The sequence below is a fragment of the Struthio camelus genome, chromosome 2 (assembly GCF_040807025.1).
Source record: "Struthio camelus isolate bStrCam1 chromosome 2, bStrCam1.hap1, whole genome shotgun sequence".
NCBI classification, from domain to species: Eukaryota; Metazoa; Chordata; class Aves; order Struthioniformes; family Struthionidae; genus Struthio; species Struthio camelus.
In genome coordinates, this window is record NC_090943.1 from 104,147,687 (window position 1) to 104,170,767 (window position 23,081).

At 39.4% G+C, this 23,081-nt stretch overlaps 1 protein-coding gene across 24 annotated transcripts in view; it reads left to right on the forward strand.

Annotated features, from left to right (window-relative positions):
• Positions 1 to 23,081, forward strand: part of ECI2 (enoyl-CoA delta isomerase 2) — a 36,954-nt gene that overhangs the window by 8,034 nt on the left and 5,839 nt on the right. For 7 of the 24 annotated variants that reach the window (XM_068931959.1, XM_068931949.1, XM_068931962.1 and 4 more), the window contains 6 exons: positions 13,534 to 13,670; positions 14,945 to 15,043; positions 16,994 to 17,185; positions 18,033 to 18,102; positions 20,005 to 20,107; positions 21,752 to 21,872. In XM_068931959.1, coding sequence (XP_068788060.1) covers positions 13,548 to 13,670; positions 14,945 to 15,043; positions 16,994 to 17,185; positions 18,033 to 18,102; positions 20,005 to 20,107; positions 21,752 to 21,872 — 708 coding nt within the window. In that variant the 5' untranslated portion in view covers positions 13,534 to 13,547. Of the gene's footprint in view, positions 1 to 6,371; positions 6,534 to 8,583; positions 8,707 to 9,401; positions 9,457 to 13,501; positions 13,671 to 14,944; positions 15,044 to 16,993; positions 17,186 to 18,032; positions 18,103 to 20,004; positions 20,108 to 21,751; positions 21,873 to 23,081 lie in introns of those variants that run through there. The other 17 variants (XM_009678026.2, XM_068931943.1, XM_068931945.1 and 14 more) reach the window with 6 other exon arrangements.

The window sequence follows — 23,081 nt, forward strand, 5'->3', positions numbered from 1 at the left end:
GCTCAGAGGGAGTCTGCCTTGTATCACTGTAGTGTCCCATTCTCCCCGCCCCCCAAGGAAATGGGCAATTTCCAGCCCTTTTTGCCAATCCCGTTCAGATAGCTGTGGCTAGATACAGACATACAAAGTTTAACAGCTTTGTTCTTATATTTTCGTGTAGATGGAGCAAAAAGGATACTATTGCCTATTCACTTCTCACCCACTTTCCTACTGCCAAGCCCTACTTCTGTTTTGCAGCTGCTGTTTTCATTTTCTGTCTTGTCCACTGTCATTGCCTGATCCAATCCTCTTCACTTTTACAAGGAGGAGGACTAGATTTTTTGAGTGTTGCTTTCAAGTAATACATCAGAAACAATATATTCTCAAAAACCCAGTTTTCTAGCACTCCTGGCCCTTCTTTGAGTCCATGCCAACATCTCTGCTGCTGGCAGTAAAAGCTGCTTTTATGCCTGAAAATTTTTGACCAGATGTCAGTCCTTGTCTGTGTTTGATGTGGTTTCCCTCTAGATCTTTTGAAAGTAGCATGGACAGCAGGTGTCCTGAAGTCTCCTGGATGTCTCTCCACGAACTTTCACGCCTACTAGCAGTTGGATGGGAATGCATCATGATATATTGGCATGGGAGATGTGCCCAGGTACAGGGTTGGCTCTATTTTTTCCGCGGAGTGAAATGCATTCCTTGATCTTAGCGACTCCCTGTGGAGTTGGCTTTTTGTGGGGTGTCCCCAATGGCTGTGTTATATGGGCTCTGTATTTTGGTTTCTCTCTTAAGTTGGGGCTTTCAGTGCTGTGTTTCATGCTGTACTAGCCTGCTCCGCTGTCTTCTAATCCCTGTCAGCCAGCCAACAACTTTTCTGTGACAGATTTCTGTTTTTCAGCTTTCCTTGGCTTATGCTGGATCCTGGAGGTCTCAAATACTCTGCTCGGCTCTTCTTGCTCTAGATAGCTGTTTATCTTTTCAAACTTTCTTTAGGGAAGTCAGGCTTCTAGTTATTCTAAGTGATGCTTGTGAGCCAAATTGTCTTGCCTAGCCTTTGACTGACTGTTGACCACTGATCCTTGCCTGATTATCAGAAGAGCAAGGCAGATCAAGTAACTGCCTAGATTTTAAGTCTTTGTACAAGCTTAGCCTTTTCTGGCTTGGTGCAGATCTATAAGCCTCTTTTTAGAGAGCTTGTTGTATTTCCCTCCAATGATTTTCTTTTTGTCTACATACAAATCTAATCTGCTTTCCTTTCTTGGCAAACTTGCTTAATTTTACTGCTGGGGTAACTTTTTGCAAAATAATGTTACGGTCAGCATCCCCTAACGTCATGGGAAGCTCTATCTATAGAGCTCACTGTAAGGTAACCTTTGGAGTGTTTCAGAAAGGGTCCTCATTCTACTGATAAATCTTCAACTTCTGTTTTTCTTAAAGGGTCTGGATTCTGAAACATGACCCTTGGAGAAGACTCCTCCACTGTCTTTTGAATACTGAGCCTAATGAGTCAGTGCACAAGTCCATCCCCCAATGGGAAACTTTATGTGCAAATACTAAGGTTAATTTTATGAATTACTATGTCCTGTTTGCACTACTGGTTTACAAATATGGCTTAAAAGGCAAAAGGTAGTGGGGAAATGAATGAACAGTTGTTAACAAACTTAAGTCCTTTTCTAAGCAGCCTTTTAAACTGCTTTATATGGAAATATGCTCAGCAGTTAAAATCAACAGAACAAAATTCAGAGCAGCAAGCTCACTAACGCTGTATGTAATTGAGCCAGATTTTATAGTTCATGGTTAATACAAGACAAAGTGTCTCTTACAGAAGATGGATAGGATTGGAGCACAGCTTTCTGTTGTAGTTGATTTGCTTTGAAGCAGCTGTTCATTGAAGTCAGTATGACCTTGTCAGTGTTGTCTGTTTAGGCAATGATCACTAGGTGGTTCTGTAGCAGCTTTGCTCAATTCAAAGGAAGCTGGTAATGTCAATGCAAAGGAGGTGGCAGTTAGCTACATGTTTTGTTGTTGTTGTATTTTTGTAGGCTTCTATGATCATTCTCTCTAAGGTGGGCTCAAGTAGCTCCCATCTGACAGGAGGAACCACAGTTTCTTTCTACCCTTGCTTTTTAAGATTTCCATCCCTATCACAGCATAGCTGTGACACTCTTGAGGGGAATGTGAATTAAATTTCAAGTGAATGATTTTTTAATAGGGTGTTCGGCATTCATTTTGAGCTTTTGGTAGGATAGAAAATACTGTCATTGAATAGCACCATTTTGAGAAGCTACTTCTCTCTTCACTTCTTCTTCTCCCTCTATGCAAAATGTGTTCTGTCTTCATCTGGGATCTACCAGAGAGAGCCCAAGCAGTACTGCAAGCAGTACTTCATTCTTGCATAGCAGTCCTCATTAGCATGGTAATTGGTCTGTTTATTTCTAGCGAAATTGTTGGAACATTGCACATATTAAGAAATGAAAAATACTTGAATATCAAGAATTCAGAATGTCACAGTGCAAAATATGACACTCTAGCTGCGCTGAATGTGTAGACTTAATGCACTGTAACAAACCTTGTTTATAACTACCTCCCTTTATAACAATGCCAAAGTAAAAACCAGATGTTTCACTGGCAGCTGTCGTTGTTATAGTGAATGCGTACAGAAGATTGACCTGGTTATGTCAGTGTCTCTCATCTCTCTTTTTTTTTCCCCCCATACTTTATTGTTGTATTCTGCCTGTGAATCTTTAGGGGTTTTTTCCTATTTCTGGACTGTTCTATTTTAAAAGAAGCATTTAAATATTGATTTTATGAAGTAATTTCCCTAAAAGTACTGTATGTTGATATTCAGTTCAGACTGGATGTTTCTTCATTATTCTGATGTAGTAAATGATTGAGCCCTTCTATTTTGATGAGTACGCTGATTACAGTGCGCATTTTTTAGGTTCCCTGTGAGTTCATTATAATAAGATTTAGACTGTAATCAGTAAACTCCAGCAAAAACTCTGGACTAAGATTTTAAAGGTGTTATTGAACTATCCTGTATTTCAGGGAGAAACAGAAATCATTGCCAAGTAATTCAGTATTAGATGCTTCCAAACCTGCTTGCTTTCTGAATAGGGTAGTGTCCTTTTAATCTACTCGCCCTCTAGAGTGTCGCCCTCTTCTGACATCTGCCTCACCAGAAGGAAAGCATTCCCCCTACCCCCCGCCTTTTTTTTTAAATCTTGTTGCTCTGTAGAAAGTAAGCTTAGATTGGGGAAGGAAGCCATACAGAAACAGTGAGTTGTCCCTTGTAGGTCCTGATCTAATTCGTGATATTTCAAATAGTTTGTATATAGCTAGGATAGCTTGCAGATAAACCTCTTTCCTGAGAGCGTGCCTGTCCTCCTCCAATCCTACCCTCTTCTCTGATTGTCTGAAAAAGGCAGGCAAGAGAGCTTTGCCTTTAGCAAGTAGTATGATTTCATGGAGTTCACAGGGCATTTTGCTCTGTAAAAGATCTTTACTAATTTAGGCAGTTGGTGGTTTCAGATTTTTTTGTTTGCAGTCATGATCCTGCCAATTGATCCATGTGAATGGAACATCTTAGCTGCAAAGACTGGATATATACATTCATTCCACTACTATTTTAATCCTTGAATGTATATTGATTTGCTCAGTGAGCCTGCTGGTTGAGAATTTAAGAGTCGCAGTGTAGTCTTCCTAATTTCTGAGTATCCTAGAGTAGAACATTCTGATTCCTCTCCTGAAACAGAGTCTGGAGGCTTCTGCATGAAGACTAGAAAAGCTAACTTCAAAATATATTCTAGAGATGAACTGTTAATGGGTCAGGCTGTGTACTGCTTCAGTAGAGCTAGCAGGTTAAATGTGTTTGTTTTTCCATTCTTAACTGGGAGTAGAAAGGATTTCTTAGGATTAGATTGACTGTGAGTCGGGAATTCTTCACTGACTCTTTAATACTCCAAAGAAGTGGCTACTGTTTTTGCACTTCGGTGCTGTGATAATTATTCTGAAATACGGTCTGAGAGATTTATGACTTGTGAAATGCACAGTCATGCTTAAAGAATTTGAGCCTTAGAAGCTAGCCATTAACAAAAAATTTATTTCAGGCATGCTATCATTTTATACTCTGATGAATGTGCTTATAAAATGCTTATTGCTTCAAACACATCAGTGTAGCAACCCTGTCCCTGAAACAAAAGAATCTTGCTGGGTTTTTGTTTGCTTGTTTTTTAACTCATGGTAAGATGCCAGATGAAACACTAAGAGAGTGGTGCGAGACCACTCTCACTCCCTTTTGGTTGTCAGCCACTTCCCCAGACCAATAGGTTTTCATGATCTCCGTAATGATAGCGTAAGCCAGGGTGATTCTGTCTGTCGTATGTCTCCACCAATTACTGCCAAGATCCAGCTTGGAGTTCTGACCTCTATCTTGGGAGCTGCTACTGTTGGTTCAACGTTTTTAATGCTATGCTGTAAGCTTTTGAAAATCTTTTAGCGGAACACTAATTGAACTCATTTGGCATGTATAAAATTTTCATCTTGCTTAGTTTTAAAGAGGATATCTAAAGAGAAAAGTGTCAGTCAGAAACTGATAAGACTTTTCAATAACATTGTTATTCACAGAGCAGCTGTAAATTCATTTTTCACAAAAATATATGTGCACGTCTCTGCATTGCTAAGGTTATGCAGAATTACATATTTGAGAGAATTTTCTGATTCCAAGGCACCACTGGATTTTTATTGTGTAAATTGGTTTGAGTCTTCACAGGACACTTATCAGTTTGTCCGGTGTTGAGGAATGAATATGCTGAATACTAGAAGCAGTGCCGAAACCAAGAGCCATGCACTACTATGTGTTTAGGTCTAATTTGTTTAATTCTAATCATCTGAAAGCATTCTGAATTCAAACAGGATAAGCCATTGACAAATACTGACCATTATTGTTTTATATAGTTTGTCCAGTCTTTGTCCATCCCTATTGTATCTGGGTGTTAGAGAGATGTAAGCTTCAGACAAAGCGTTCATCTCTGTTTCCTTTCAGCTGAACTAGCAGTAGTGTCAGTGGGTTTCCTAATGCAGATGGGGCTCCAGAGACTGTCTGTGTCCTTGTGAGAAACCTAGCTACTTTGGCCAAAAGCCAGTAACACCAGTGGGTACACTTTCTTGCTCTGCACCGTCAGCAAGATCTGTCCCTGGATGCCAAATAAAAATGGCTTTTCCTCTCTCCGTTAGCAACAAAGTTATTTTGAGTGTTTGTTCAAGAGCACCTTGGATGAGGTTGTGTAAAGAACCTATTTAAGTTTGTGACTCTCCAGATACACGATAGAACTTTGATGAGTGATTCTCACCAAGTGTCCCATGTATGAGCATCACCGCATTATATTATTGTACTGGCATTCATGTTTATAACTTTCAAATGTGTTTCAGAGACTATCCGTCTGTAAATCTTTCTGCTTGCAGAGACGTCTTATATGCACTGAGCATGCACAAGAAATTCTCTCATGTTTTAATCATTCATCACGTTCCAGTTAAGTTTGAATTCTGCTGGAGAGAGCTCTTGTAGAGACCTCAGGAGATGATTCCAATTTCCCTCCCAACAGCTGTGATGAAAGAATATTAACTGTGCACGTATAGAGCATAAAGAACAGCCCATTTCAGATCTCAGTGAATGGTAATCTAGATCTTTGATTCTTAGCTATTCTTTAAGATTGAGAAAAACTATCAAGCACAGCTGAGCCACTTATACTGAACAACAGTGATTCAGCACTTCGATTTCCCAATAAACACATCATTCTTTGTATGTCAAAACAGTGTAGGAGTATAAAATATTAAAAGCTGATCAGGATTTGTACACCAAACTTGTGTTTAGAACAACTATTAAAAATCATCTAACGTAAAGGAGGAAATAATTTGACTTTCATTTTGTGCTGTTTATTAAAACAGCAATAAATGAATTGGTTATACAGTATGTGCACCAATCTTTTCTGCCAGCTAGATATATTGGTAATACCAGAACACTAGCAATATTTCCACTTTCTGATAGCAATACATTTTAGTTATTCCACACTAGCTACACTATAATGATTGTACTTGTAGAACAGGGAGGGATAGTCATCAATACCTCCATACCCTCCCTAATAATCCTGTGGTTAATAATACCCTGTATTTTTGGTTTCCAAGTAAACCAAATGTATTGATTGCTAGAGAATAAGCCATTTCTGCTGCATTCTGGCAACATGCCTTGATGTTGATGATAAGACTTTCTCAGGCTTTCTCAGGTTTTTGGTGTAAGAGGTGATGAGTTTGTACCAATAGATCTCAGCAGGATCCCTGTGAATAGCAGCATTCCTTTACCTAACAGGCCTGCACATTGGTTTTTGCTGCAGGAAAACGGCTCAGGCTGCTCATCTGCTGTGACCTGCTAACCTGCAGTACTACTAACCTACAGCTGTGGTGCATGTTAGCAGGTCATAGCAACGCGTGGTGTCACCTGAGGGTCACAAGGGGAGCCTGTGAACTTACCTGGAGAAATACAGACTCTGCATGTGGAGGTTAGTGCAAGTTAGTTTCTTTAGTTTTGTGAGCAAAATTTTTAAACAAGTATTTGTCATGAAAGGTGCGTTTGTTTCTTAACTCAAAGTACCAAACTCAGTTAACTATATTTCCTCCTTTTGTAGTTGCTAGAGGTTAGAAAATGTAGCAGTTAAGGAAATGTGAATGGGATTGTTAAAGGCAATCTGTGCTTCTCCATCTTCCGAATGAAGACTTATTTTCATGGGTCTTTCTTGCAGGCTATGTTCTGAAATGTTTTTATTTTAATTAATAACAAAATCTTGAAAGAGATTGACACACAAATGAGGGGAAGTGGAAGTTTTCAGATGAGATAGTTGGAAGCAAATGCAGGCTTTTTAAAGATGGCAGGAGTTGCAAAGGAAGATATTCATGTGTCAGATATGGTTACTCCACATTTCCTAGTGTAAGACACGAAACTTGAAAGGAGAGGACCAGAAAATAACAGCTGAAGCAGTGTGACTTGATTAGTGTAAAAACTGTCAAGCTGAGGTTTCTTTGGTATGACACCATGACTGTCTAGTACAGAACTCCTACTTGTAGGAACGTCTCTCTGTACAACTGAAAAGGCATACAGCTTTCCACCCTGACCCAGTCTGACAAGATTGTATAGCAGACATGGTATTCATTTGATAGAAGCTCTTATCATGAGATATATACATTTAGAAATAAAATAATTCTGCAGAAAAAAGAAAAAAAACCCTAGAAGGAGTATATGACAAGAAATAGTGTGCCTAGCCAAATGATCTGAAGTTCTTTAGGAGAAGCCTATAAGAGGATGGCATAAAGAAAAAGGGGGTTGCTTTGCTTCTACAACTAGAAGAACCTCCACCCACAACTCCTGCATTTGTTAACCAACCATCCATCCTCAGACACAGCACCCCTTTTTCCTCCAGCAGCAAAGGCGGCATGAGTGCCCCCACCGTGCCACAGGCCTCTCCTTTTGGTTTGGCACTATCATGGGCCGCTGCTTTTCCCAGCTCAATTCTAGGCAGGTTGTGTTGAGAGAGTGCTTAGAGGACTGGGAAATATAACAGAAATTTGGGATTAGCCCTGTCCACCTTCAGCTGTATGGGCAAAGAAAGCCACTGCTGTGAAAGAGCTGAGGCTATGTTGAAATTTATCAGTCCTAAATGCTACATTATTGTGTAGATAAGTATCCTTTTTGAATTGTTAGTAATAAGTAACCGATGGCATGATGAATGGTGGTTTGGAAAACCTTCAAATTTAAATTTGTAATAATTTTTATGTTAGAAACATAGACAGTAGCTTCCTCTTGCTCAGCAAAATAAAATGGCGTACAGTTTTAAATTTATTGCATGCAGAAAATACTGTAAATGAATATGGAGAGCAGTAGCATTATTTCCTAGTTACCAAGAAAGCTACAAAATAGTGATCAAGAAAGCTACAAAATAGTGATAAGGTTGATATTTTGCTTGTTGTCATTATGTAGGTATCAGCCTTTCTTTTTGTGTTTTTTTTTTAATGTTCTTTTTAGAGATTCAGATGAAGCCTTTGGGGAAAAATACAAAAGAAGTCAGTGTCTCAGACTGAATTTCTTTCTTTCTCCACATGGGCCACTTGTTTTATTACTGTTACAGTTTAAATACTGGTTTCTACTCCCATCACATGCCTCAGTTCCTAACAGGTGCTGCAGGTGGGCAGCCCTCCCAATAACCTTTCCCACCGACTCCGTGCTCTTGCATCTGTTAATGTAACTGAACTAATGATGGAAGGTTGCTATTTCTTCTCCACGTCCCTTTCTTTCACCTTCTCCTTACGCAGGATAATTTTGAGGGAGGGTCAGAGAGAAATGCTACTGAAAGCAGAGAAATTGAAGTCTGAGACTCTGCTTGGAGCTGGAATATTTCATTCCTAGGCACCAGCAAGCACAGATTTACCTCTGGTTGCTCTGCAGAGTCGAGCTCGTGGTTCCCACACTGTTGATGTGTGGGGTCCTGTCCTAACGGCAGGAGAACACTGAGCGTGGAAGTCTAACACAGATAATTGCTCCCTTTTTTGACTTCACAGCAGCTTCTCAGAGCAGCAGTCGCTCATGCTGCAGCAGACCTTTTTGAACACGCTCAGGATGAGTTTCAGACTCCTGAACCTTTCAGAACAATTGTGGCTTTGGTCAGCACTGGAGAAACAGTGGTGAGCTGGAGAATGTATGCTGTTTCCTCTTTGCAGGGACTCTGGAGAGACATGTAATCAGAAGCTCATTTTAGGTCATAACCAAACACTAATGCCTTGGGGGGTTGTGGGACTTGATTCTTTGATTCTATCCTAAGTAATAAAAAAAAAAAAATCTCACTGCAGTAGCAGCATCAAAACAGTATTTTGTTCAATGTTTACTACACACGGGAAGAAAAATTAACAGAAATATTGGCATTTTATGATGATGTAATACAAGGTGCATGTGAAACGGCGAGGAGCAGTTACTGTATTCTCAAGGCTAGATCTCTCTTCACTGCTCTGGATGAGGAGTGTGTGTAAAGAGGAATGTAAAAGATCACAGCACTCTGTGGCATTAATCATGGCAAAGCAGAGATAGCTTGTCATACACGTTATCTGAAGTATTATACATAATGTACTAAAGATATCCATATCTTATATTAAACATTTGTTCTAGGAGTCATCCAAGTGACAGCTTAATGTACTGCTTACTGCTATGTGATAACACTTCCTATTCTTTTTGTTCCTTCACTCTCTAAAGCTGGTAATAATAATGCAAAATGAACATTTCCAGTTCTGTCAAGAGTTTTAAACCCATGCGTTTCTAGCACCACCCACTACTTTTAATCCTAATAGGATTTTTAACTGTTTTTGTCTGTGCTTTTTTTCCCCAGGACTACTAAATTTTAAAAGAAAATCTTTCTTAAGTAAATGGAAGATGGAGTTCAGGTATATCCGTCCGTTTCTTTGTTGAACATACCTGGTATCTCCTATGCCAAGTGCTCTTTTTGCTTCTGTTTGGTGTCTTGAGCAAACTGCTAAGTTGCTTTAAAAGTTAGAAAGTGAGCAGCCAATATTTTACAAAAAGTTGTCATTTTTAACTTTATAAAAGTCCTTTACAGAAGTGACAGAATTACATTGTAATGAGGCGCTCTTTCTGAAAAAGCTTTTGCAGTTTCTGATAGTCCTTTCATGCCATAAATAATTTGCTAATCATTTAAACAGTGAGAAACTACTTTCAGTGGAGTTGGCTTTTGAAATCTTAATTAAGGGCTTTTTGTTTGAACGTTTGTGAGGATAAGAGACATTTACATGAGTAGGTACAGTGAATAGGACAAATGGCAGGCTTGCAGGATGTCGTGAATGACTGAATGGGAATGAACAGATGTCCAAGGCAAGAAAATAAATATGAAGTGATTGTCAGCCTGGATGTTTCAGGTTCTAGCAGTGATGCCCCAGGTTTTGCTTCTTTTTTCAGGGTATACAGCTGGCAAAGTACCGACTGAATGGCGTTGCAGAAGTGCACAGGCATTTGTAGTGAACTTTGTAGCTGCTGTGCCGGGTTGTGACTCCCCTAGTTTCTTTCTAGAGGGAGCTAGCTTGTTTGCCCGGCAGTGGGGAGGGTGCCTGGCCCTCACCACTCTTCCATGAGCGCCAGCCCAAGGACGGTAGCTTGTAGCAACAGGGGCAGCAACAGCTAATTGCCTGCAAGGTGCAGGGTTTGACACCAGTAATTTGTAAGTCAAGTTTCAGGCTCTCAGCCTTCCTTGTGTGGTTTCAGTGGAACCTCTAAGACAAGGCACGGATTTGCTCACTGAGTGAGTAAGAGGGATTTAGTGCCACCGCTGGGAAGCAGCAGATAAAGGGAGTAAGTTCTCCCCATAGCGTGCTAGAGCAGCCTCTCCCAGCCCTCTGCCTTTGAGATTAAGGCAGGGCCTCACCCTGCAGTCCCAGAGACAGCAGCACTGTTGGGTGCTGACAGGTGGTGAGTGATCTCCTCTTCACTCTTCGCGTGATATATTTGGGGACAAGGAGCTCTGTCCCTGCTATTCATGTATCCCTCTGAAGAGGGAGGTTCTGCCCACGATGAGCAAATGAGGGGGGAGAGGTGTAAAATGACTTGATTTTTTCCTTTGCTTTTTCATCCTCATTGTTTTAGTAGAGAAATAGTAATAGTCAGTTTAGCCTTAGCATCTTGAGAACTGGTAATCATCACTGATGTGTAGTAAATGCCTTCTGAGAACAGAAGGCATAGACAAGGGAGTGAATCATAGATTTCCTACTGAGAACTGAGCTACAAGCAGTAAGAAAGAACTGAAAGAAAAGAGGGTTCTTTTATAAACAGACTTTAATAAACCACTAAGTTTTGCAATCTCCTATAACAGGGAGAAAAAGAAGAAACAAAAAGAAAATTGTAAGATGGGCTAGTTGAGCTAGATAGATGACATATTTCTTAGCTGCAGGTCTGGACTTACTGAAAGATCATTCCACTTCTCCTCCGCCAAATATTTTTATTCGCCTAGTTGGGTTCTCTTCCTCTTCCAACTTGTCCACGTCGCATCCTTAGTAAGGAAGAGAGCTACTGACCTGCTAAATCGGATATTCTCTCTATGCACATATATGTGCACATACTTTTAGACTAGCTTTTATGCTTCTCCCCGCCATGTTCAAGTTTTGTTCATTTATGATCCCAGCTATCAAACTATATAAAAAACAGACCTGTAATCTTAAAGCCTATTTATACTATTTAAAGCATTGTGTGACCATAGTCAAGCTGTAGTCAAATCAGGGTTCTCAAACATGTTGTAAACCCAAATCTCCTTTTTTAAACTTCGAATCGAACTTTAGTATAGTCACTGCCTACTCCGTCAACAAAAATTCTGCCAGATAGATACACTGATCCTTTTGGGAACAGTGACATTCAAGTTCCTCTAAACATGGTTATCACAACGAAAAAAATCAGGCCTTGTTCCTTCACTCTCATTGGCACTTTAAAAACATGCTTGGGGATAGGCTCCAGGGCAAACTGAGCTAACAAATTCAGTACTTTTCAAAAACTTAATATCTGTACTGCTAGGGCCCACTTTTTCCTATTAAAACGCTGTAATTGATGGCTGGGTATGAAGTCCACAAGCCTTAACTGTGAGGTAAGTAGTGACTTGTTAAACTCTGACGCAGTCTTCTGAAGGCCTCAGTTTGCCTGAATGTTAGTTAAAGTGGCAGATAATTAACTCATGGTTTTTTTGAGTTCACTGCTACATTAATAAGGGCTTACAGCTGATCAGTTTATGTAAAGAGACTTTCTGTTCCTACTGCCTTACTTTAAGATAAGAACTTTCTGCTTTTCTGATAGCCTATTCCATTTTGTATTTTTCAGGTAGTTTTTTATCTAATAACATAGGATTTTGAAGCAGATTGTGGGATTCTTTCTCTTTAATCACTACTGGCATGGTTTTTATATTGTTGTTTTCTGTATATAACCGAATATATTATTTTCTTCCCTATATTTCAAACTCAGTGGGCCCAAAAAGTAAATACCAGGAACTTAGATTTCATTAATGCAGAAGGGCCGTAACAGGACATAAAACATAATAGGACATAAAACCAATAGATTTTACAAACATTTTTGCAAGGCAACTAAAACCTTGTGTCTGGATGGTTTTAAAAAGTAATAAAATTCATTGTACACTGTTTTCATTTTTTACTCTTATTGCCTGTAATTTTTAGGCTTACAATAGAAAATAAATTTTATTTAAGAAATAAGGATGAGGTTGTTTCTGAAACAGGCAGCATTTTCTTATTTCTCTAAAATTCTGACTAGGTGTGTAAAAAGGCAGTATTTTCATGATAGACATGAGTTAAAAATTATGGTTCTGTAACTCAAATGTTATCAGAGTAAATTAGTGATTAAGAATTAATGCTGGTCTGCATTTCAGATAATCTTTTTTTTTTAAACATGACTAGTGAACTATATTGTGCATGATATTCTTACATGGCAGCTGTGCCTCTGTGCAAATTAGAATGGGAAAAAGTCTTTTTTTCCCCAAAAGTCCAGAAGGAACATATTGAAACATAAAATGTTCACATATTAAAAATAGTAAGTATTCTTAAATATATTGGAATTTAAATGAAGAAAGTTGAAACAACATGCTTTTGCCCTATTGAAACAAGTCAAAACTATTAGGCTTCTTTTGGATTCCAAACTTTGGTGAAATAGGCCTGCTTTTACAAAGTGTTACCAGAGTTAGGCTTGTTGGTTTGTTTGATGGAATTACTTCTTTTCTGGTGGAAAGTTCTTTTCCCAGAATATTCTGACCAACTGTTATTTGAAGTATCTACAGGCTGTTTTACAGCCAGTCCTTTTCTTACCCCAAAGCAGATGTTGAAAGTAGTCTTATTTATGCTGCCCTGATAGCAGAACCAGGCCTCTAGGTTAAGATGCTTGGAATTAGAAGCACACAAAACTTGCAAAGATTCCGCAAACCAGACAGGCTACTACTCTGTTTAATTCATAGGCATATAAAGCTGTTAATATTGTATACACAGACGAAAACTTTTTTCTGTATTTGTTTGTCATGGATGGAACCTGTAGGACTATGATCTATTCTAGAAACAGTGAGACATTAGTTTACCACTACTGCCATTTAGTGGTCTGTAGATGATCAGCTGGTATATTACTGTGTAGTTTCTCCTCTATCATTTTACAGCACTCTAGCTAGTGCTTCGCTCCAGCATTGAATCCAGCATTTTACATGCTAGAGAGAGCTAACGTCATATTCTCCAAAGGTTAATTATGTTACTGCTGAACCCAACTTCTAAAGCAACTTTTGTGTAATTTCTTATATTTTGCTTTGCTATTGTTGTTTTGATCTGTGCAGGTACAGATATTTAAGGTTTTGCATTTTTGCTTCAGGTATCTTAAAAACAGCATATTTGTTTCTCCTCTAGTCTTCAAAAAAAAAAGCAATTAATGGCTTTTTTTTTCCCACTGTAGTAATAGGCGACGGCAAACTCTTTGCATTCCAGCAATTCATCTGCGCATGACTGCAGCCACCATGCAAGTCAGCCAGCAGGACTTTGAAAAGGCTCAAGAGCAGCTGAAGCTTTTGAAAAAGGATCCTGGGAATGAAGTTAAGTTGAAGCTCTACGCTTTGTTTAAGCAGGTGGGCTTGACTCGTTTTGTTTTTTAAGGGGCAATCATAATGTGAAGGGGTGGACCCATAAAGTATATATTTAAAACACGGGCTGTTCCAACATATTGTGTCCTAACAAGACTTTTCATTTCAAGTGGACCAATTCTGTTTTTGAAATGCCAGCCCCTCAAACTGCCTGAGTTCAGAAGGAAGCCAGACAGTTTCATTTTGTAAACTGTCCTTTGAATAGAAACCTTTATTCAAAGGAAGAGAGCCAAAATACCTCCGCTGTGTGACGCCTTCCATATAATATGCCGTATATTGATGCAGCACAGGAAAATTGTGCCCAGGAAAAAAAAAGAGAATGCCACATGCTTTCTCTTAACCTTGTTGTATCTGCAGACAGTCAGCTGGTCCTATAATCTAGCACTATTGACATTTGAAGGTTGACTTTGTAGGTGGGGGGGGGGTGTTTTTTTTTTGGTTTGTTTTTTGGTTTTTTTGAATTCAAGGAACTGTTCCTCCACACTTACTCTGAGGGAAGGTTATTCTTTACTATAGCGTGGAAAGAGACTATGTGGATACAGCTGCAAGTCCTTAGGGGATTTGTACTGGTATTTGGGGAAGTATTTGTGGATCAAGATTGTCCTACAGGGTCAGTGCAAGCTGTGGCTTATTACAGTGAAGAAGGCAGTCAATCATTCTTTAAATAAAACTTCTTAAAGACAATAGAATGTTTCAGGTAATTTCAGTAACTAACAATAATGAGCTCATACTTTTCTTTTTTTATCTGCCAACTCAAATATTTATATGATAGTGTACCTTTCTTCAGGAAAAATTGATCACAGAGTACTTTAGGATAGCTGGGACCTTTGCAGGTCATCTCGTCCAACCACCTTGCCCAAAGGAGGGCCATCTTGAAGTTATTTCCCACTTACTAGATCTTATGCCATGATTTATTTGTTCAAACAACTTACACTTTTTAAATTTTCTTTTTAAATATAAAGCTTTCACAATTTTGAGATAGGTTGCTGAGAACATGTATGCATGTGTTTTTTGAAATTGATGTCTCTTACTGGTTAGGCGTGTCTGAAAGCCCGGGATCAGCCATTAGGAAATGGCAGACAGAGGTTTCACGGTGTGCAGACTGTCTGAATATAGCCCAACAATTAGGTTTTCCTCCCCTTGGAACTGAATTTTGTATTCTGATCACATAAATCTTCTGAATGGTTGTTTTTCTTTTCTACCAAGGCACCTGAACTTTAATCAAGAGTTTAAAAAAGTTTGTTTCACTTTCTTCCCAGGCTACTGAGGGTCCCTGCAATTCTCCAAAACCAGGTATGCTGGACTTTGTCAAGAAGGCCAAATGGGATGCATGGAATTCTCTTGGCAATTTGTCTCAGGTGACAGTATCTAAAGTTTCACTTAGCTACTTTGTAAATTACTGTAGCGTCAAGTGTCTGGTTTGTAAATGAATGATGTCTAAGCATATTATGTGCCAGTTGAGCACCTCTGCTTCAGACACCAAAATGTTGTGTGCTGTATTTTCATATTTGTTTCGATACTTTAATATTTGGAGGTTTTTTTTTCTGAGTAAGCTTAGTTTTAAATTATTACTAACAGCTTGTACCAGTGTAAGAGATCTTATGTATGTGGTGACTTACAATAAAACTACAGTTTTTAACATTACATCATATTTTACTCTTTCCTTTAAAAGAGGTAGATTGAGCCTCACTCTTCTTACAGGTGTGTTCCTTGACCTGTGATCCTTCTCTCTGTTGTTCTCACAGATGCTACTATTATATGCCGGTAGATTTAAACCTCTGGATCGGGAGGGGGAGAAAACCTTCCATCTGTAGCAAGTCCTATGAGTCATTAAGGAAAGCAAAATTAGTCTTATACATTCTTTCTGTCAAATACCGAAGAACAGGAATTAGATGCCCTTGGAGGGAAGTTAAATAGTGACGATTCATACACCATTTTGCTTTAGCCAAAATGAAAATTATACCTTGAGAGCAGAAGTATGCCTCTCTTGTGATTCCACATACTATTAAACCTTGTCTGTCTGTCTCTTTCTCTCTCTCCCTATTTAGACAAAGAACAAATCCGTGAATCTAGCATGATATTGATAACTTTGTCACCTTAAAAAGTTGATCTCTAACTAAAGACTAGAAAAAAGTGGCAATATAAGAACGGTGTGTTGAGAGCCTCTTTTCATTCTTGCTCAGTTGATCTTGAGATCTTTTTTACCTTTTACAACCTTTTGAGAAGTCTTTACCTCAAGTGAAGTGAGCAGGCAGAATATAGAGTCAAAGGTACATAAGTATTCTATTTTCATGCAGTTTGTCATAAGTCTGACATTACACAGAGCTGTTACACAGAGCACAGTTTCCTCTGCTGGTAGTAAATGAAGGAAACATAAGCTTCACAAACCAGCTGTGTCACTAATGCATTAGGCCTGCTATTTGGGAATGGTTTTCGAAGTTAGTCTTAGATACTACTTAACACAATTTTTTTTTAATGTGCTTTAGGTTTTTTCATTTAACTAAGATACGTGTGCTGAAAGGAACTCTGAGATCAGGATGTCACTGTGAGGGAGCTCAGATGGCACTGTGCATCTTTTAGGAGTAGCCAAGAAACACTCAAGGAGAAGAATCTACTCTTGAAGTTATAGTGGAGAAGGAATAAATATTTTCATGTACTAGAGATTGTAGAAATTCTTGAAGTATAACATCATTTCGAGAAAATAGATTGCAACAACCTAGCATTTACAATTATTTTTAATCACTACTTACCCTGCCCCCCTTCTTCTACAGTATTTTAGGCCTTCACATGTCATGTTTGTGCTAAATGATAAGTAGTATCTGTAAGCAATTTTTAAATGCCATGGACCCATTTCAGTATTCTTGTTTCTAGTAAAACATATATTCTGAAATAACTTTTTTTTTTTGCTGTTGTTGGAGAAATGTCCAAGTGGAAAGCAGCAATAAAGGATCCATGAATTGAAGCTATGATTGTGACAGAGGGCTTTCGAGGACTCTCAGATATGGATGGAGGCATTTCTCCAAAAAAAAAAAAAAAAAGTTATTATCATCCCAGCATTTATTCGCTATATCTTGTGGATCTTTTGTTGCTGTTTTCCAGCTGGATTTAATCATGATCTGCAGTCAGTGTTTAAATACAGTATCTTCCTATTTTCACCTTAATTAGGATACTTTCTAATCGAGAGATTTTTTTCTTTTGTCCTGAGGGCACACTCCCCTTCTTTTTATGGCTTCCCATTTTGAGAATAGCAGAACAAACTGGTTTGGATTTCAGCATTTAATAATTCTGTGTGATTTTTCTCTTTGCAGGATAATGCCCAACAGAAATACACCGAGCTTGTCTCAAGTCTGGTCTCTGCAGAATCTTCTAGCCAGGTGAAGGATGCTGCTCCAGAAGAGAGCAGACATGATGGCTATGAAACAATAATAGTTACTATCAAAAACAACATCACAAAAATAATGTTTAACCGACCTGAAAGGAAGAATGCCATCAACCATAAGGTAAAGAAAATGACTTGGGAGGTTTAACCATTTTTTTTTCATGGGTAAATTACTTAAGCTTTTAAAGGAACATTGCTACAGGTTTAGCAGAACTAACTGTAGCATAGGGGTCTGAAGCTTATGAAGGTTTAGCGTCTTGACTCCAGTGACAACGTAAGGTATAGGGATGCAGTACAAAATCAAACACTTTGCTAAGATTTTACAGGCGTTTAAAAGGTTAGGGTTTTCTGTGTCTTTTTTTTTTTTTTAAACTTAGTATAGCAGTATGGTCAGCACTAAACTAAAACAGCAATGTGCAGGAAGACCAGTTTGCTTTTTGGAGACAAGATTTAACTGTAGACTTGCTTATTACAAAGAATGTGGACAGCCTGCTTTGGCTCAGCAGTATTGTATGTATGTCTAGATAGTTGTCCTGTTCCTATAGCTGTCTTCATAAGGAAATCCATCTTGTTGGAGAAGCCACCTAATCATCCTGTTACACTGCTGCAAAAATGCCAGAGCTGGGACTCCCCCTGCCCAGCGCTAATTCTTTAATATATTATTTTGCCCACTTGTCATACTACTTTTCAGGTTTTAAAATAAGCTATTTCCAGTTCATGTTTATTTCCCAAAGGACCTGATTTTAATCTTTAGATTTGCTTTGGAAGTCTGAATGTTGCAAGCTTGTGTCTTTGTGGTCAGAAATACCTCATGCAATACTTAACTTTCTGTGAGTGCACATTTTCTACATATTTAAAAGCACCATACTTAAACTATCTCTAAAAGTTCCTTGTTGTCAGTGTGGATCTCCTTTTTATGATCTCTTACAGCATCACAGTTGTTCTTTCTTGGTTTTCCTCTTGTGCAGATGTACAGAGAACTTATCAAAGCGCTTGAAGAAGCTGCCAAAGATGATTCTACCATAGCGGTTATTACTGGTACTGCATTTCCTAAGACTCTCTTACATTCATTTTATTTTATGCCCAAGTGCAGTCCTAACATGAGCTATCTACCTGTATTTAGGCTAAGACAGAATTGCGTATAAGTGAAGAAATTGCTTCCTTTAGAACAGACCAAAGATTTTCCAAAGTGTTTTGGCAAAATTCTGTTAAGACGATGTTTGAAATTCTTCGGCAGACTTGCTGTTATATCAAAACATCTTTCTGAGATGCTGAGATGGACATGGGATACTCTAAAGGCTATATTACTTTTAAGTAGCTGGTCCGTCTGCTCCACAGCTTCTTCGCTGTAGCTTTTGGAGTTCATTTGGATGGCTTTAGTCAATTTTGTCTACCTCTGTCATACATCAGAACATATTAAAAACAAACCAACCCCTCAAATCCTGTGCTGGAATGCCCGACAGAAGTTTATAGTGCATCTTTACTTATGATCTTATGAAAAACTGATACTTGATTTTGATTTTTCTGTGGCTGTCATGGAAAAGGGTTGTCCAGACAAGCTGCAATCTGGCCCACCTATATACATCCCAGTCACCAGATACATGATGTGTACAACTGGATGACTGCAGCTATAGTGCTAAAGGGCAGCCCAAATTCATGCTGTCTGTGAAGTCGCGCTGCTCTGGTGACATCGCATATGAATTCTAGAGGGCACTCTTTGGTCTGTTCCTGTCTGATACTAACTGAACAATATTGTGGCACGGACAGATGAGAGGGACAGAATGGCTGCAGCAGGCGCTGCCTGTCTGGCTCATCCTCATTGCAGGTAGGTGTGCTCTTGGGCATGCATTTAGAAAATTAGTCAAAGCTTGCGGCTTGCAGCTAAGTAGTATGGACACAAGGTGATTTTGGGCTTGAGCCAGTTTACCCTTCGTCACTTCTGAGGTAGTTGTGTGCGTATTCATCTCTACTATCTTCTTTCCCAGGACACTGAATTTCCTTTCATTAGCAATGACTGGGCACAGCAATCCTTACAGCATGAGAAAGGCTTTTCACACAGCTGGAATGTGTAGCAAGTGTATAGCTAGGAGTAAACTGCAAACTCTTCTGCATAAACCTTTCTCTTCCATTTTAAATAGTTGGTAAGAGCACCAGGGCATGAAGTAATACATATGCTAAACAGAAAAAGGCCTGATCCAGTAAATGTCCTCCTGGAACAGAGGATGATTTGGAGAATTAAATCACGCAGTCATCCTCTCTAGCTTTTAAATACTCCCTGCTTTTTTTTACTGTGCCTCAAACTCTCTTACACCTTTGCCAACAGGTTATCTGCTTCTTACTGAAAAAATACATCGCTCAGTACAATGATTTCAATGTAGTGCTGCCATCTTCTCCCTAGGATGCTATGCCATTTTCCCAATAGGACATAATAAAAGTGAAACTTGCACCACATTTATGATAGGTTATTCTGTCTGCTTCTGATTCCTGTGTCAATTTGAAGGGGAGTGAAGACAGATGCATAAACACTTATATGTATATATTATATATAAAATACACATTATATATTTTTTATATAGTATATTTCTGTTTTTAAAAATGTTTCTTCTTGCTGTGTGAATGATTGTGAACTGACAGAAGAAAACTGAGCAAGTACTCAGGGAAAGAAATTCCATTCATCTGACAGTATTACGGAAAAAAGTAAATGAGTATTTCCCCCTTAAATCTTCCAAATGTAATACCCTTTGTTTCTTAACCCATTGTTTTTACAATGAAGTGTCAGTCAAATCTTATTTTAACTGTAGATATCCGTTAAGTTACTGTTTATGCTTTGAGACAAGTCCTCTAATTACTTAATATTGTTAGAATGAAATTCTTTTGTAAATGTAATGAATTCTGTCTACTCGGAAAACATTGGTGCATTTATTTATATGTTCTCTGCAGGAAATGGAGAGTACTATTGTAGTGGAAATGATCTGAATAATTTTACTAATATCCAAGCCAATGAAATGGAGAAGATGGCAAAAGATGGAGCAGTACTACTCAAGTAGATCATCTTGGTTTCATATATGCATAAATGTAATGGGTAGTGGGTAAAACATGATTTGCAGACGTTGTTAGAAAACATGACAGTAGGGACTGAGTTATACTAAGTACAATACATCCGGTTAGATGACTGTGTCCAAGAGCTGACGGTGTACATATACACAAGGGCTATGTGGGAGAAGTAGTAATCACATCACATAAGGGAGGAGATGAGACGCGTATTAGAAATTGTTTTCTAAGTACAATGATGCTAGAGATTTGGTTTTATTTTTCAAAGTATGTGCATATGTAATGCTAAAAACATGATTTTTGTCTGTATCATTTGTAAACTACAATGGAAAAAATGTTCTTTTTTTTTGGTTATCAAACAATGTCTCTGCTAGCAGGACGTGCTAAGATACCTTCACTGGCATGTTGCTTTCAGTAGAGACTAGGTGTAATGGGCTTGCCCAAAGTGGCCCAGGAAGTCTGATTATGTTAGTTCCATCCTTGAGTCTCAATCTATCTGTTAAGTTAGTTTGTCTTCTAAGGTCGAGGAGATCAGGGACATCATCTGAGATAGTGGCTGAAATGGTTCTTGGGACAAACAAAAGTCTCTCGTTCTTTCCTACTCAGTTTTAAGCAGATTTTGTCTTCCTTTTACGTCTATATGTGATGATTTCGTTTGAGAGATACTTGCAAGTTTGGGTTCTTACCTCAAGCGCTTGCAATTGATGAAAAATCTGAAATAGGCAGAAAAGCAAATGGTGTCTTTGATTTTTGTTTTAAAGATGAACTGAAAGTACTCAGTTTTGTGGCTTTTACTTAGGCAAGCTATCAGTAGATCACAGTTGCCTCTGCAAAGTGATAATGACACAGTCCTAAACTGTTACAAAAATGTTATTCAGCAGTATCTGATAAATGTTCCAGCCAGCAGTGCTTTGTAGGGTATTCATCACAATACGCAATCTCACATGGATATTTTACGGTCTTTCACCTTGCTCTTGTGAGAAGATTGTATTTGTTATGCTGTTAATATTGCACAAGTGCAGTGCTTCATTGCAGCTGATGCACAGAGATGCCAGAGAAGTGGAGTCTTTACAGCTGTTCACTTTTGAAAAAAATATATTTTGAGAGTATATTTTGCACTCTTTGGATGGTGAAGTAGCTGTCAAATATAACAAAACACTTTTTCAAACCTGTGCAGAAGAGCACGAGGGAAATCTGTGTTGTGGTAGCAGCACAGTTCTGGTGCCTGTTGGGGCTTCACTGCAGGTCAGAATCTCTGAAGCAAAAGGGTATGCCAAGAATGGAATCGGGATGGATAGATAGGTAGGCAGGTAGGTAGATAGACAGGGCAAAAGATTGTTCTCGTTAGTTAGCTGTAGTCAATAACTGTAGCTGAAGAAGAGAGCACTTTTGTAACTTGACTGCAGTATCTAATAAAACTGGGCAGACATGCACATATTTAGTTCTTAGTTGGTCAGGAGATAAAAGTACTTCAGATAGTGCTTATTTTCTTTGTCAGTATTCATTTGGGAAAGGGTCGAAAACATATGCTACCTAGGATATAGCCCACATGTTTTGTTTTATATTATCTAATCATGTGTGATAAAAAAGACTAGGATGCCTCTTACTCTCACACTCTGTTTTTCCTTCTCTCCAGAGAGTTTGTGGCCCATTTTATTGATTTCCCTAAACCACTGATTGCAGTGGTGAATGGCCCAGCCATTGGAATCCCTGTAACAATCCTTGGATTGTGTGACCTTGTCTATGCTTCTGACATGGTAAGTACGTTACATAGCTGATCCCAAGACAATATTTTAAGGCCTTTCCGTAGCAAGTATTATTTGGTCCAGAATAATCTGGCAGAAAAGAACGCACCAGTGTAAGCACTCCCTTTGTCACGTTGAGGAACACCTGTATTAATTAGCAACTTTGGGTCGTGCATCAGCTGATGCTTAACATGCGTGGAATTTCTCTGCTGTAGTTACATTGTCGAGGTACTGAGCTGCAGTTTAGAAACTCTTTACTGTATCCTTTATTGTACCAAAGGGTACAGTAGCTGATGGAAGATAATAACTCTAAAGCCACTTGGAGCAGGGTGGGAGGGGAGAGCAAAAGATTATTATGGAATGGAATTATTATGGAATGACACTGTCTCCCATCACATCCTCCAAGGTAAGCTCAGGAAGTGTGGGCTAGACGAGTGGACAGTGAGGTGGATTGAGAACTGGCTGGATGGCCGAGCTCGGAGGGTTGTGGTGAATGGCGCAGAGTCAAGTTGGAGGCCTGTGGCTAGTGGTGTCCCCCAGGGGTCAGTCCTGGGTCCAATCTTGTTCAACGTATTCATCAGTGACCTGGAGGAAGGGGCAGAGTGCACCCTCAGCAAGTGTGCTGATGAGACTAAACTGGGGGGAGTGGCTGACACACCAGAAGGCTGTGCTGCCATTCAGAGGGACGTGGACAGGCTGGAGAGCTGGGCGGAGAGGAACCTCCTGAAGTTCAACAAAGGCAAGTGCGAGGTCCTGCACCTCAGGAGGAATAGCCCCCTGCCCCAGGACAGGCTGGGGGTTGACCTGCTGGAAAGCAGCTCTGCCGAGAAGGACCAGGTAGTCCTGGTGGACAAGAAGCTGACCACGAGCCAGAAGTGTGCCCTTGTGGCAAGAAGGCCAGTGGTCTCCTGGGGTGCATGAGGCAGAGTGTTGCCAGCAGGTGGAGGGAGGTGATGCTTCCCCTCTCCTCAGCCCTGGTGAGGCCTCACCTGGAGTCCTGTGTCCAGTTCTGGGCTCCCCAGCACAAGAGAGACATGGCACTCCTGGAGAGAGTCCAGCGGAGGGCTACCAAGATGATTAGAGGGCTGGAGCACCTCTCCTATGAAGAAAGACTGCAAGAGCTGGGCCTGTTCAGCCTGGAGAAGAGAAGATGGAGAGGCGATCTCATCAACGTGTACAAGTATCTGAAGGGGGAGTGTCAAGAGGATGAGGCCAGCCTCT